This window comes from Schistocerca gregaria, chromosome 1 (assembly GCF_023897955.1).
Source record: "Schistocerca gregaria isolate iqSchGreg1 chromosome 1, iqSchGreg1.2, whole genome shotgun sequence".
In the NCBI taxonomy this organism is placed as follows: Eukaryota; Metazoa; Arthropoda; class Insecta; order Orthoptera; family Acrididae; genus Schistocerca; species Schistocerca gregaria.
This window is the reverse complement of record NC_064920.1, coordinates 743,929,690-743,945,400: the sequence shown is the minus strand read 5'-3', so window position 1 is coordinate 743,945,400 and position 15,711 is coordinate 743,929,690. Positions and strand designations below refer to the sequence as shown.

At 42.1% G+C, this 15,711-nt stretch overlaps 1 protein-coding gene across 1 annotated transcript in view; it reads left to right on the top strand.

Annotated features, from left to right (window-relative positions):
* The window catches only part of LOC126267554 (waprin-Rha1), a 169,128-nt gene that overhangs the window by 149,332 nt on the left and 4,085 nt on the right, over positions 1-15,711 (top strand). The window contains exon 3 of the mRNA XM_049972859.1: positions 6,037-6,201. Within this exon, the coding sequence (XP_049828816.1) occupies positions 6,037-6,201 (165 nt within the window). The remainder of the gene's footprint in view (positions 1-6,036; positions 6,202-15,711) is intronic.

Here is a 15,711-nt window from a genome sequence, read left to right as displayed (position 1 = left end):
TACTTGGTTTAAGAATCATGAAAGAAGGTTGTATACATGGAAGAACCCTGGAGATACTAAAAGGTATCAGATAGATTATATAATGGTAAGACAGAGATTTAGGAACCAGGTTTTAAATTGTAATACATTTCCAGGGGCAGATGTGGACTCTGACCACAATCTATTGGTTATGACCTGTAGATTAAAACTGAAGAAACTGCAAAAAGGAGGGAACTTGAGGAGATATGACCGGGATAAACTGAAAGAACCAGAGGTTGTACAGAGTTTCAGGGAGAGCGTAAGGGAACAATTGACAGGAATGGGGGAAACAAATACAGTAGAAGAAGAATGGGTAGCTTTGAGGGATGAAGTAGTGAAGGCAGCAGATAATCAAGTAGGTAAAAAGACGAGGGCTAGTAGAAATCCTTGGGTAACAGAAGAAATATTGAATTTAATTGATGAAAGGAGAAAATATAAAAATGCAGTATATGAAGCATGCAAAAAGGAATACAAACGTCTCAAAAATGAGATCGACAGGAAGTGCAAAATGGCTAAACAGGGATGGCTATAGGACAAATGTAAGCATGTAGAGGCTTATATCACTAGGGGTAAGATAGATACTGCCTACAGGAAAATTAAAGAGGCCTTTGGAGATAAGAGAACCACTTGTATGGACATCAAGAGATCAGATGGAAACCCAGTTCTAAGGAAAGAAGGGAAAGCAGAAAGGTGGAAGGAGTATATAGAGGGTCCATACAAGGGCGATGTACTTGAGGACAATATTATGGAAATGGAAGAGGATGTGGATGAAGATGAAATGGGAGATACGATACTGCGTGAAGAGTTTGACAGATCACTGAAAGACCTGAGTCGAAACAAGGCCCCCGGAGTAGACAACATTCCATTGGAACTACTGACGCCCTTGGGAGAGCCAGTTCTGACAAAACTCTACCATCTGGTGAACAAGATGTATGAAACAGGCGAAATACCCGCAGACTTCAAGAAGAATATAATAATTCCAATCCCAAAGAAAGCAGGTGTTGACAGATGTGAAAATTACCGAACAATCAGTTTAATAGGCCACAGCTGCAAAACACTAACACGAATTCTTTACAGACGAATGGAAAAACTAGTAGAAGCCGACCTGGGGGAAGATCAGTTTGGATTCCGTAGAAATGTTGGAACACGTGAGGCAATACTGACCTTACGACTTATCTTAGAAGAAAGATTAAGGAAAGGCAAACCTACGTTTCTAGCATTCGTAGACTTAGAGAAAGCTTTTGACAATGTTGACTGGAATACTCTCTTTCAAATTTTAAAGGTGGCAGGGGTAAAATACAGGGAGCGAAAGGCTACTTACAATTTGTACAGAATCCAGATGGCAGTTATAAGAGTCGAGGGACATGAAAGGGAAGCAGTTGTTGGGAAAGGAGTAAGACAGTGTTGTAGCCTCTCCCCGATGTTATTCAATCTGTATATTGAGCAAGCAGTAAAAGAAGCAAAAGAAAAATTCGGGGTAGGTGTTAAAATCCATGGAGAGGAAATAAAACTTTGAGGTTCGCTGATGACATTGTAATTCTGTCAGAGACAGCAAAGGACTTGGAAGAGCAGTTGAATGGAATGGATAGTGTCTTGAAAGGAGGATATAAGATGAACATCAACAAAAGCAAAACGAGGATAATGGAATGTAGTCGAATTAAATCGGGTGATGCTGAGGGAATTAGATTAGGAAATGAGACACTTAAAGTAGTAAAGGAGTTTTGCTATTTGGGGAGCAAAATAACTGATGATGGTCGAAGTAGAGAGGATATAAAATGTAGACTGGCAATGAGAAGGAAAGCGTTTCTGAAGAAGAGAAATTTGTTAGTATCGAGTATAGATTTAAGTGTCAGGAAGTCATTTCTGAAAGTATTTGTATGGGGTGTAGCCATGTATGGAAGTGAAACATGGACGATAAATAGTTTGGACAAGAAGAGAATAGAAGCTTTCGAAATGTGGTGCTACAGAAGAATGCTGAAGATTAGATGGGTAGATCACATAACTAATGAGGAGGTATTGAATAGGATTGGGGAGAAGAGAAGTTTGTGGCACAACTTGACCAGAAGAAGGGATCGGTTGTTAGGATATGTTTTGAGGCATCAAGGGATCACCAATTTAGTATTAGAGGGCAGATTCAGAAGGATGTAGGTTGCAGTAGGTACTGGGAGATGAAGAAGCTTGCACAAGATAGAGTTGCATGGATAGCTGCATCAAACCAGTCTCAGAACTGAAGGCCATAACAACAACAAACAACGGTTGGAAACGAGAATCTCTGAAACGGCGAAGCTTGTAGCCTGCTGGAATACTGCTGTCGTGAGTGCCTTTCGAAAGTGGTTGAAGGATGATAAAATAACGAATAGACCGTATGGTATTGTACTATCACGGCTCATCACAAAACGTAGAGGTAGGAGGCTCCCCCACTGGGTAACCGAGGATGGGGAGCTATCTGTGGCAGATCTGACGATAGGATACAACACTTATGCAGTCAGAAGTGTTTCTGAGCACACCGTTCGAAGGCCATTCTTGAACATCGAGCTCCACATCGCTCAACCGACTACATGTTCCTGAGTTCACCAAACGACATGGTCAGGTATGACTGAAGTGGGCACAACATCACCGAGTTTTCACCATGGATCGATAGAAACGTGTCGCCTGTCGAATAAATCGCATTTCTTGTTACACCAGGACGATGGTTGGGTCTTCACACGCCGTCAGAAAGCTAATGGCTGCAAGAAACATGCGCTGCGCCACAGATGCAGGCCATGAGGACAGAATTCAGCATGGCCTACTTTTAGTTGGTCTTCTATGGGACTTGTGGTGGCGATCGAAGGCATCGTGATAGCAGTGAACTGCGTGAACGTTATTGTGGACCACCTGCAACTCTTCATGGTTGAAGCCTCCCCCTACAGCGATGACATCTTAACTGTCCGTGTTGCAAGGTCAGAATCAAGAAGCATTATAGTGAACTCACATTGGCGTCTTGGCCAGCAAGCGTATCGGACGCCAGCTGCGTGTCTGTAACCCGCTATCCTGTAATTTGCTGGAATTACTTGACCTGTGCGCAGACATCTGGTGCGACACACTCCTGGAATCCTGTCAAAGACTTGTAGAAGCCATGCCAAGCAGAATCTCTGTTGTTCTGTGTTTGAAAAGTGGAACAACACGGTTATTAAACAGGTGACATAATGTTTTGGCTCATCGGTGTATGTTTTAGATACACGACATTTGGATCGTCAGCATCTTACGAAGATCTTTCAGACACGTTAAAAAAAAATCCATGACTTAAAACATACCAATTCCCCAAGACCACAGTGTCACACACCCATCCACACGCATATCGAAACCATCGTTATTTCTAAAACTATTCAAACCTCCACCTAATAATTTATTGTGGAGTCCAATCAAGTCCCATTATTTTAAACCTTGAACCAAACTCGCCTCGCCATTATCGTGTGTCACGATACAACATGAAAACTGACAAAGGCAATAACATACGCGTCGTACCTGAAGCACCATTTGCAACCCCTCTGTCAGCTTTATAGAATAAAACTTCAGTGCCACATGCGAGAAAGGGGTGCTTCACTGAAACCGGTGATGGTGTAACAACGAGAGGGCTGAGAGACTTTGTCTATAAGTCCTGTCTAATAAAAAGTAAAGAAAATGAAAAGAAGAATGAACACTAGACAGATAAAACGTAACAATTAGTGGCAACTGTATACCCTCTCCCACAAACGGTTTCGCAGGCGGGAGTAATACAAGCCAATAATTGATTGATGACTCCATGGAGTGCTGTGTGCACCACGGCCATATATGTTATATTAAAAGGAAGGTGAGAGTTGGTCGTACTATTGATGTTTTATTGATTCTGCTATCAATAAAACGACCAACGCTGACCTTCCTTTTAATGCAACCCAATAATATTTAGAATCCCCGACTAGTTTGTTCTAATAGTAAGGCATCATTTCAGCACTGCTGGATAGACATCTGTGATATCTCATTGTTCACGATACCATGGAATTATACTGTAGTTTGCTATGACTTGAAATAACATTGCTTATGCTTATAGAGATGCTCCTGTTTTCTCCAGTTCTTGTAATCACGTGAGAAAACTAACAGCTCAAATGTCAGTCATTTCATAGAGTATAACGTACTGGCCAATGTTAAATTTTGTGTCCACTAAGTGCGTACGGCAAACCATTTCATAAAGTCGGTGGTAACAACTTGTGTCAGGTCTACAAATTATAACTAGAGGAAAAACACAGCAGCCATGATATTTCAAGATTAATTGATTTCATTGTTAAGGCAAACTGTTTATAATTCAAGTACGCTCTACGAAAGGACAAGCTGAAACCTGCGAGTTGGTTGTGATATGTCTAATGTCACCAGTATGGCGAAGGGAATTGTCCACATGTGTTTCTTTACCAGCCTCGCCTCTTTTGGAGTTGATTATTTCTATAATCATGCCTAGTAGATTGAAGTATTTGAAAGTCACTATAAGAAAACCTCCATTCTGCTGTTTTTATTAAAGTAAGGGTTGCGTAAGGGTAGAGAACGGGTAATAGAATGGTAATCGCTCATAATCACGTATTTTATTTGACTCATGTGTTTGTGAGAGAACGCTTAATATTTAAAGATGTTATATCTGGATATTTACTTATTTCTGTCTTTATCATCTATTGTTTACGCATCTGTAATATGTCGTGTTTACATGATTTTTAGAAATTATTACATGATGTAACTGATAACAAAGTTTTGTTTGATAATAGTACTGGTTATAGTAAGTAATAGTAGTAAATAATATAATAATGACCAAGTAATTGTGAAAATATCATGTGTCAGTAGTGGTATCGACGGAGACATCATCCTAAAAGAATAAAGGAAATGGAATTGAGAAGAAGAACGAACTTTACACAAAGAAAATGCAACCGTAAAAGTTATGGGTGTGGCTAAAAGGATTTATGTCAGAGAGGACAGAGTGATATCGCCTTATAACTAAGCTCCAACCGAAAAGGCCTCGGAATGCCCAATGGTACCAACCGTACGCCGTGTCACCCTCAGCCGAAAGGTGTCCCTGGATGCGGATATGGAGCGGCAAGTGGTCAGCACACCGCTCTCCTGGCCGTTGTCAGCGTTTGTGATAGAAGCCGCTATTTCTCAACCATGGAGCTCCTCATTTGACCTCACAAGGATTGGGTGCACCCTGAATGCCAACAGCGCTCTAACCCCGACGGTCACCCATCCAAGTCAAGCCCAACAGCACTAAACTTCGATGAGCTGACGTACTGGTGTTACCACTGCGGGAAGGCCGTTGGCATAAATACTGATGAACCAAAATATTGTGACCATCACCGGCAGCGATACTGAATGCCTCGCGGTCACACTGCGGGCACGTGATGCAGCAAGCAAGTTTGGTGGTGTACTCACGAAGTAGGTACTGTGTAGCTACGCAGACTTCCACAGGCCTAGGTGATAGCACTATAGCAGATACAAGAGATGTCCCCATAGTAGCCTTGCACTCTTTGGAGTGAGTGCACAAAGTTCGCACAGGCTTCACATGTGTCGGAGCCTGACCGCTTGCCTATAAAGGATCGACTAGTGAGGAACCTCTGGACGGAATGCATGTCCATCAAAATTCCGTCAGATGACTGTTCAGTAATGTATCAAGAGTAGCTCGGCGGTACAGTAGTCGGTGACTCTAGGATACTTGTATTTCACTTATCACTTCTTTCATCTGTGGAAATATTTATTAATGTGAAAAATACCGAGCTGCAAACGTGGCTCTGGGTCCACTTAAAACTTTAGGTCCCCTATACGCGCTGCGTTAGTTGTAATGTCGGAAGAAGACAGAGACATGCCGCTTACAGTGCCTAGAAAAGCCCCGTGGTGTTCAATCTAACCCTCCGACTGCTTGCAGCTTTACCTTTTTAACATACGAGGAAGTGATTTTTTTCTTTGACGTAGACCATGTGCGTCGACTCTGGCGCTGGCCACTAAAGTGTCGCTTTGTGCGGTTGACAGCACGGCCCGGCCACTGCCCGCTGGCGTCGACGGTGAAGCAGTGCACGCCGCGCTGCACCAGTGACTGGCAGTGCCTGTCCTCGGCGGACAAGTGCTGCCCCAACCTCTGCGGCTCGCAGTCCTGCGCCAGGCCCTCCTCCACCAGCGTCCAGGACAAGTACTCAGGTCAGTCCTCAAACGTACCCTCTCCATAGAGAAAGTTCCTCAAAGGAATGATGTTCCAGCTACATTTCTTTCTTTCTTTCTTGGGCCTTTGTCCCACTCCAACGAGGGGTCGGCTTTGTTATGACGGATTTGGCAGTGTTACTTTCAGAGGGTGGCCGGATGCCCTTCGTGCAGCCACCCCGAACCCCCCGGGACGAAAGTAGTGTACCTCAGCTGTCTGCGTCTAGTGTAAGTCATGAAAGAGTGCGAACGATTTCCAATGTCTGTGAGTCGTGTAATTGAGGCGGAACTTGGGGACCAGCCCTGTATTAACCTAGCGAGATGTGGAAAACCGCCTAAAAACCACATCCAGGCTGGCCGGCATACTGGCCCTCGTCGTTAATCCGCCGGGCGGATTCGATCCGCGACCGGCGCACCTACCCGAGTCCAGAAAGCAGCGCGTTACCGCTCTCGGCTACCCTGGAGGGTAAATGATAGTCCAGCTAAATGACATTACAAAATGTAAGTGCTTTAAAAGTTCAGAGTGCGTATTTTGTCGCGTCAAGAAGGGGCGCCCCAACGGCCTAATGCCTGTGATAAGAATTGTTTAGTGGTCTGAAAAGATAAAAAACATCAGTAACAGTTATCCCCATTACAAAAATAATATCTCAGGCCAATTCATTTTGATTATCTGGCCGTCATAGTTCAGTGACTCTCAAGTTTAATGAAATTCTTACTCTGGAAAAAAAGTAAAAACTAATGTAATCGGACTTTGATATTGGCGAAGATATGTTCTTTCTCTATTACAAGAATGAATAAGGAAAAGCGCACAAATGAAGCTTGACATATAGTCTCTTTTCATAACAACGTTAATTAAAGAGATATTTTTGAAAAACGAATTTGACGTATCAGTACTAACTTCTCGTTTTCAAGTGGAAGTTTAGTAATTTTTGCTGCTAGTATCGTATTTCTAAAAGAGAAGAATTCGACTGTGTTTCATCCTTCGAAACTCGATCAGTAATTTCGGAGACATTATAATATTTAGAGCTGTCGTGTCAGGCTGGGGGGCGCTCCAACTTGACGCAGCTTACAGTCTACTTAAAAAAGCGTGTTAGCGGAGAAAATTTTAATTACAAACAGATATTACTCACATTTGGTTACATCTTGTTGGACCGGCACACCAACTGTACGCCAAAGGACTTGACATCTAAGAATGATTCACCAGTTAACTGCCCGCCCCTGGTAGCTGAGTGTTCAGCGCGACGGAATGTCATACCTAACGGCCCGGGTTCTATTCCGGCTGGGTCGGAGATTTTCCCAGGTCTGGGACTGGGTGTTGTGTTGTTCTTATCATCATCATTTCATCCTCATTGACACGCAAGTCGCCGAAGTGGCGTCAGCTCTGAAGACTTGCACCAGGCGAACGGCCTACCCGACGGGGGTCCCTAGCCACACGGCGTTTCCATCACCAGTTAACTACGGTAACAGTTTTGCTCTTGTTTCTGCCAGAGTCTTCAAAAAAAGGCACACTTCGAAAACTGAAAGGATTTGTATAATAGGGAAGTAAAGTATAAAAAATTGTTAAATAATAGCTTCACGCCGGGATTTTAATGTCAACATACAAACGTAATTTCCTAAACTACATAAGTAACAGTCACAAAATGGGAATCTTAAAAAATATGGTCACAAACATTTCCTTAAAAGTCCATTTACCTCATCAAGTGTTCAAGTGTTCCAATTACCTACCGAATACTACTATAGACGTTAGCAGTCGCTGGTGCAAGGGCTTGTGGACAGACGACATTCCTTCGATATCATCTTACATTCCGAAAAATGCGAAGTTTTATACCCTCTTGGGCCGTTAGAACTTGTGCATGGACCACATCTTTGAGTCTGTTTCAGAGAAAAGAAGTCCAGTGGCTACAGTGGCGGTTCAAGTGATAACGGCTTATGTCCTATCCTACAGTGGCGGTTCAAGTGATAACGGCTTATGTCCTATCCAGCCATCAGGAGAAAGATGAGTGAGCGCTTTCCTTGTCAAAAGCGAGTCATGAGCAGGCCACCCACTGTGCTGGTACTACACACATCTACGTACTTCAGTTAGTACTTCCTCTAGGTGCGCCATTAAAACTCACAAAATCACAAAAAGAACTAAAGAAGTCTAGTCATGCTGATAAGCTGATCGAAATTGGTAAATGAGCTCAGGATCAGGATGTGTTTCGAGTGATCACGAGAAAAGAGATTTAGAAGGTCATGCTGCTACCTTAAAATTTGTTAAAAGATTGTTAAATGATACCTTGCCGGTTGAATCTGACAGGTGAAAACAGGTGAAAATACTAAGAAACTAAAAAATTTGATGAATTTGACATACTTATTGAGAGATTCCTTTCTGGTTGGAACTGAAAGGCCGAAACAGGAGAAAATACTAGGGAAATCTAAAAAAGTAAGTCTGTTTGACATACTTATTGAGAGATTCCTTCCTGATTGAAACTGACAGGTAGAAACAGGTGAAAATACTAAGTAAATCTAAAAAATTAGGTGAATATCACATTTTGTTGAGGTGCACACCTTCGTCAACACAAGCAATGCTGTGGTCCCATGTCGTGATATAATGGACATAACTACCTCGGAACTGAAACAAGGAATGGTGCATGTTATGCAAATAATGTGAAGAAATAGTGGAGGTATACAGAAGACCACCACCACCTTTATTGTGAACGTCAGTTCTCCATCGCTACCGTAGTACCATCTGGCAGGTTTCTTTTTTTTTCTTAGGGCTAGATTTTACACACCTCTGTGATGTGCTACGAATGCTAGCAATGTGGCCACATAACACTGATTTGCGAAGGTGAAAAAACTTGAGGGAAATGCGGAAAGGCAGCCGATAAACTTGGCACTGACCAGTCCTCAGCTAAATGCATCAACTGCTCTGAGAGACATCCACTATGGAGCTGATACTGCACAATATTCACCGAAGAAAGAAAAGTCCGAGAAATATGCAGAAGCCAAGAAAGAATATAAGATGACGAAACCCCCAGTGTGTGCCACTTCCTACGCTCTCTCGGTGAAAAAACATGTCACTAAGGTAGATATTTCGACGCAAAACCACGTCCAGAGAAACTAAGCCGTATACGTGGGTATGTATCTACAAAAGCAAACAGGGGAAGGATACAGTACTCGAAGGAGCCATGACGTAAGATAAAAGCAAAACTTTAACACTCCATGTAGAGAAGAAAATGCCTCTGAAATTACTATTTTTCATCAACCTCGATGGGAAAATGGGCAGGGAAACGAACCCGACGTTGGGGTCCAGAACCGCCCTGGGTGTCGTTAGATGTCATACTGGCACGTCTGACTGACGAAGAGCACATCACAAACAGTCAGCTGTTTTCGAGCAGAGTGAATGCGCCCAGTGTTCGGTGGACCACATTCCAGCCGTGGTCCACTGAGACGCTGATGCGTCCTTCCTAAAGCATCAGGAACACCAAGGAGGCAGCCGGTCCCTTGATGTAGTGATGAGAGTAGTTCTGCAATGAGGGTGGCTATGCAAAGGTTCAGCCAGTGCCCAATGGCTGAGAATATTTTAACCTGTCGGGTGGCGAAGGCAAAGGTGAGGCAGAAGAGATTTTGACAACGGTACTTGAACTCCATCGCAGATCCGTCCGCACAAGTAAGGAAATCAGTTATGAGAATTTCACAACCGCCAATAGCAGCTGTACGAGAGCAGAGATGTCTCCTACAACATAGCGTCGCCCGGACAGTGGATGAATTTTATTAGAACATTACCGCCAGTTGTAGTCAGTATCCAGCATTTTACCGCTATCGCACAACACGGGGGAGGGATGGTTAGGATTTACACTACACCAGCATGGAGAAATACGAACAGTATTCCTCTCTAAAAAGCTGAATTCTATATTGTCACTTGCTCGTGGTTGTGTCCGCTATCGACTTGATAAGGTACAGTATGTTAAATTAGTTGAACGAGCTGTCGAAAGGGGTCGTCCTACTGCTTTTTAATGAAGATTGGCTGACAGGAGAAGTAGTCCCTTGTGGTAAGTTGTAAAACTATGGAAGGCTCGTATCAGCACCAGTAGTTATCTAGCGTCAGTATCGCTAGCTCCATAGGGAAGACACTGGATTGTATGGTCAATTGGCGCTTAATGTGGGTTCTCGAAATCAAGTCACTACCAATAAGTCGCTTCCAGTGGAGGTTCAGAGGAATTCATGTATCATGACCCAGTTATGACCAGCAGTTCAACAAGCTTCCCTAAGTGAGCAACACCTTGTCGGTGTATTCTTCGATTTGGAAAAAGCCTACAGTACATGATAATATTTTGTAGTTGCTTTACAAGTGGGTTTTCAATAGACGCCTCCCCACTTTCATACAGTTCTTCTTGTCACAAAGGTTTTTTAAATAGTGTGTCAGGAATGTCCTAACAGTGGTGTTTTATTTCTTAAACGGGAGGCTGCCAGGATAACTATTTTGTGCATTCCACTGATTACAGGATTACTCGTTACCCTCTGCGTAGTATTCCAGGGCCCTTCCAATAACAACTGTTTGCATATTCACTGAACTGTCATTCTTGCATCTGCTGAGTTACCTTTTGCTTATAACTAAACTGTTCTCTTCACGTTCTATATACATCTTCTGTAAAGAAGGAAAGAAGCTGCATATCTAGTTACTCCTGGTTTGTGAAAAACATTTATTTTTCAAATTATCTACCACTAGACACATGTCATTGTTATAGAACAGAATGTAAGCTATACTCACACACACACACACACACACACACACACACACACACACACACACACACACAACACACACACACACACACTGCAGATGGCAGGATTTCTTGTCATTTCAGGCTGTGGTGGAGTGCAAACTTTGAGTTATGAGTAGAAACTCAGAAACTTAAGGGGGTTGTCTTTAGTGATGTTCTGCAATATTGTCTTCTTGTCACCTCGTTCTGCCAGCTTGGTAGTTCCTCAGCAGAATGGACCAAATTATGGAATTTAATCTCGCGTGCCTAGGGCACACATGTGCTAGTCAGTTGACTGTGCAATCTTCTGGTAAAAGAGGCGTGCAGTTTGGCAGCTCCTCTTATGAAGGTGAAGTACATTACTGATACACATAAAGTAGTCGGGAATCGTTGTGACAGATGTAGCGTCAGGCAGAGGCATGAGTCTGTAGCCTCTGCAGATGTTGATGTGCATCTCCACTGCATTGTCCCAGGCAACCACCGCATATTCGAAGAGTGAATGAATGAACGTCATGTTGACTGCAATACCCAATTGATGTGGAATCGTGTTCTGAGGGTTGAGGAACTACTATACCAGTCTTCCCGTGGCTGTTTGGCAAAAGTTCTTGATACGTTACTTCCAAGCGAGATGGAAATCATTGGTAATGCCCAAGTACTTGTCTATGGTGCCCCACGACACAGATATTCTACAGATAGTGAACAATGGTAGTGCTGAAGTGTTTGTCGATGAGCAACCAAATGGCTTACGTCTTTCACTGTTGAACTTAAGATGTCATTTAGTGATCCACTGAACCAAGTCCTCTATGGATTGATACAAGAATTGCTGAGCGCCATATTTCGGCATATAGGGAATACTGGACTCGGACCTTTCTAGGTGTGTCCACTGTGTACTTTGTGTACAGCAACAGTCCAAGGGCGAACCCTTGTGGAACGCTGGATCATTCTGAACACTTGAAATCCACCCACCGAGTTAGAAAGGATCAGAGTAGGCGTACTTGTGGAAGAGGGCTCCCACATCCGAAAGCTTGTAGGGAAGCCCTGATGTCAAATGAAGTCGTACGCTTTTGTTACATCAAGGAATATGATTCCAAAACACTCCCGGCATTCAGTTGCACCCACTATCTCTTCCACAAGTCGAAACAGTTGATGTGTCAGCTTGTGGTGATGTCGGAAGCTGAGCTGTACCCATGGCAGCAGCTGTCTGTCTCAACATGTTGTGGAAGGTGGCGTAAGTGAAGCTGTTTGAAGACTTTACTGAGTGCTGGTAAAAGACTGATAGTCCTTTAGTTGGTGAAAATCCTGCAAGTCTTTCCAGGAAATGTAGCTACATTTCCTCTGTGCGACTTTTACACTGGTATCGCAGTGAGGCAACAACCTGTTTTCTGATCATCAAGCGTGCTGTATTCCCTGATTTGAGTATGGAACCGCGAACTCCTGTATAAGATAGCGATTCGTTTCATGATCAAAACATGTAAATCCTAAGTTATAAACATTGTAATTGTTGTGAAACTAGTAGACGGATTTTGAAGAACGAAACCCCGTTTAGTTTGTCTCTTTTTGAGTTATGATATTAACAGCAGAAATTACTACAGTCCCATTTTTGTTAAAGAAACGTCGATAACAATAATTCTGCAACGAATACAGCTGTGAATAGAGACTATGTCGCTTAGTGAGGACATTCTAATTATGTGTAAGGGTGTAATCAGAATTATGATATCTTAAACAGTTCTGCAAATGTTTGGGATAAATTATCCGAATCATCCTGTATGTATCTACTCATTGTACAATGTACTAGAGAAAATTTATAATTCTAATCTGCACAGATATTGTGGCATTAATTGTCCCAACATTGCATAATACTGTCCAAAATTTCTTTTTTTTGTCTTGTTAGACTTCTTGCAGCAACATTTGGTCCCTCCATCTTTTTGTTGGCCTTCCAAGCATCTTTAAATTTACTGCACATATTGTCAAAAATTGAGTGGTTATCTTGAGTCCTCAATTCACAACCTACGGGATTTTTGCGTATTTTCTTCAAACATTTCATCTGCATCAAATATTTTCAATTTCTTCCTGATATCTATACTACTTTTACAGTCTAACTTTGTGTTTCCTACTATGTTCCAGAGAAATTTTCTTTCATTGGGCTATAATCTTATTTTATCTTTTTTTCATTACCCTAAATTCATTCCCATATAGCAATGTCGGTACAGATATAAATTTACAAATTTAAGATAAGTTTCTGTTCTTTATTTTGGAGAGATGTTTTAATGGTAATGTTTATGTAATAGAACTTCCCTGTTTTGTCTTTTTTATACTGGTCTCCTCTATATGACACCATGATCACTAAAAGTCTATGGGGTGATGAAATGAAAACGCAGCTACTCATCCTTTTAAATATCCCCAGGACCAAAAGTTACATGGATTCAAATCAGATGATCTTGCAGGCCACATTTGTGGAAGGCTGCATTAAGCGGATCTTTCACTGGGTGAGTGACATGGTGTGTTGCCCTTATCTTGAATGAAAAAGTAGTTTCCACACAGTTGTGCTCTTCCAAAGCAGGAATCGCACGCTGTAAAATGAGATGCGGATAACTTGCAGACATCATGGTGCACATGGCAAGCTCTGTGGGTGTATTATCTTCAAAGAAGTACAGACCAAGAATAAAGGTGCTTGGGGAATAGACACCACACAGTCACATGCAATGGCTCCTCAACCATAACATGCATTTTCACATTACCTTAAATTCGGCACCCTGTAGTGTAATGTGTGCCTCGCCACTCCACAGAATATAACCCAGCACCTGTCATCATCCTTCATCCATACCAGAAACTGAAGAGCAAATTCAGAACATTATGCAGATCATAAGGTTTCAGTTGCTGCACCATTTGGATCTTGAACGGGTACCAGTGTAAAACAGACAGAAAAACTTAATGTACTGTTGACCATGGGATGGACAATTCTTGTGACACTGGAAGAGGACTAGCACTACCTGGGCCCATGTTGCATGGTCAGTTACAGCAACAGCAATCTTGTCAACAACTGGCAGTGGGAAGGGATACATTCCTCTTCCAGGTGCCACACCAAGTTCACCCATGTTTTTGAATTTCTTTATTATCTTCTTTAAACCAATTAATGACATTGGGCCTCTCCTCAGACCTTACAGTCAGGAATACTCCCTTAATGGAGCACTGTAATTGTTGCTGTTCACATAAAAGTGTTTCACTAACAGCTCACAGTCTCTCTTCTCAATTGCCATACTCTTTACTCACTTATGGCTTATCAAATAACAGTGTAGATGTCATATCATCATATAAACAGTGTAGAGTGCTAATTTGCACCTGGTGGCTACAATTGGAACTCGGTTCCACATTAAAGCATTAGCATTCCTGCCAAGTTTTGTTGCCATGTGACGACTACCGCCCACACTGGACCACCACACATAGCTGCACCTTAATTATAACCACCTGGTACTTGCTCTATGACATTGTTTTCTGTTAGCATTGTTGTCCTTACTGTTTTTTACCCACATAACACCATGACTTTTTTGTATTGATACGGACATGTTATATACCTGATACAAGTCGTGTAGCTCTTAGGCAGCTCCCTGCATTCCATCCCCACAGTTCGAAACCAAAAACTGATCATCTGCAAATGACATTGTCATTATATTACCTTGTTGATTAAAATTATATGAGTAATTCTGTAGTGTGATTTTCTATTTCCATACAATTTTGTCAGCGTCCATGCTAAACTTGTTGATCGTTAACTCAACAAAACTGCTATATTGGAAGTGGTTGCATGGACTGTGATCTGAAGGAATCAGCAGCTAACATCATTTTGTCAGTAGAAGAGGTCAATCTATAGAGTGTCATGACATGTTTGACCAGGTCAGCTAAACGTTCAGTTACATAGGAGAATGGTTGACCATCAGTTACCTTCAGAACGTGAAATCTAACTATTGCCAATAACACGCATAACAGCGGAAAAAATATCCTAGCTTTAAGAGATGTTAGTTCCTTCTTCAGGGAAAGAAGAGGAATAGGTTGAGGAAAGTTAGAAAGGATGGACGGTTCACTTAGATCCCAAATTTGAGGCACCCAACTTGTCTGAGGATAAATGGGAGAAAGATCCTGATCTCCTTTTTCCTCCCACTAAAAGGCATGACGAGTTCAGGAAATAGGACAGTTTTTTTAGTTTTTGTACATGTCTGTTGACTACTTACAATTCCGTCTCCTAAGTGTAAGTGGTGGCTGCAAATGCTGTCCCTTTGTAATTTTATATTTTTCTCATTTCAGTTTTCTTTTTGATGCCATTGAGGTATTTAGGGATTTCTGTGCTGTATCAGTCATTCCTACTGAAAGATCAGCTTTGTAGGTGCACTGTGCTTGGTAGAGAAATTAACAGAAGTAGAAATACGACTGTTATATTTGGAGCCATGCTGACCAATTGTGCTGCATGGGTACTCTATCTACACGTCGAGAATGGCCTCTCTGGAACATTGTGCCCTTGCTTCTAATCTGGGCTGCAGAATGAGCGTTGCACAATCAAGGTTAAAGCGAAATGAAAATTAAAAAAAAGAACATTAAAATAATTTTAAATTTGAGATTTTAGTGTAGTTATGGTTTTATGGAGTGGCAATGTTCATGTACACATTGTTTACTGATTCATTGCTCACACAATGTGAATATGGTGCTACTTATAGATGTCTAGAAGGCATCAGGTTGCGGTGGTGGAGTCACCGATACTTGCTGACCGGCTAGTGCGGTT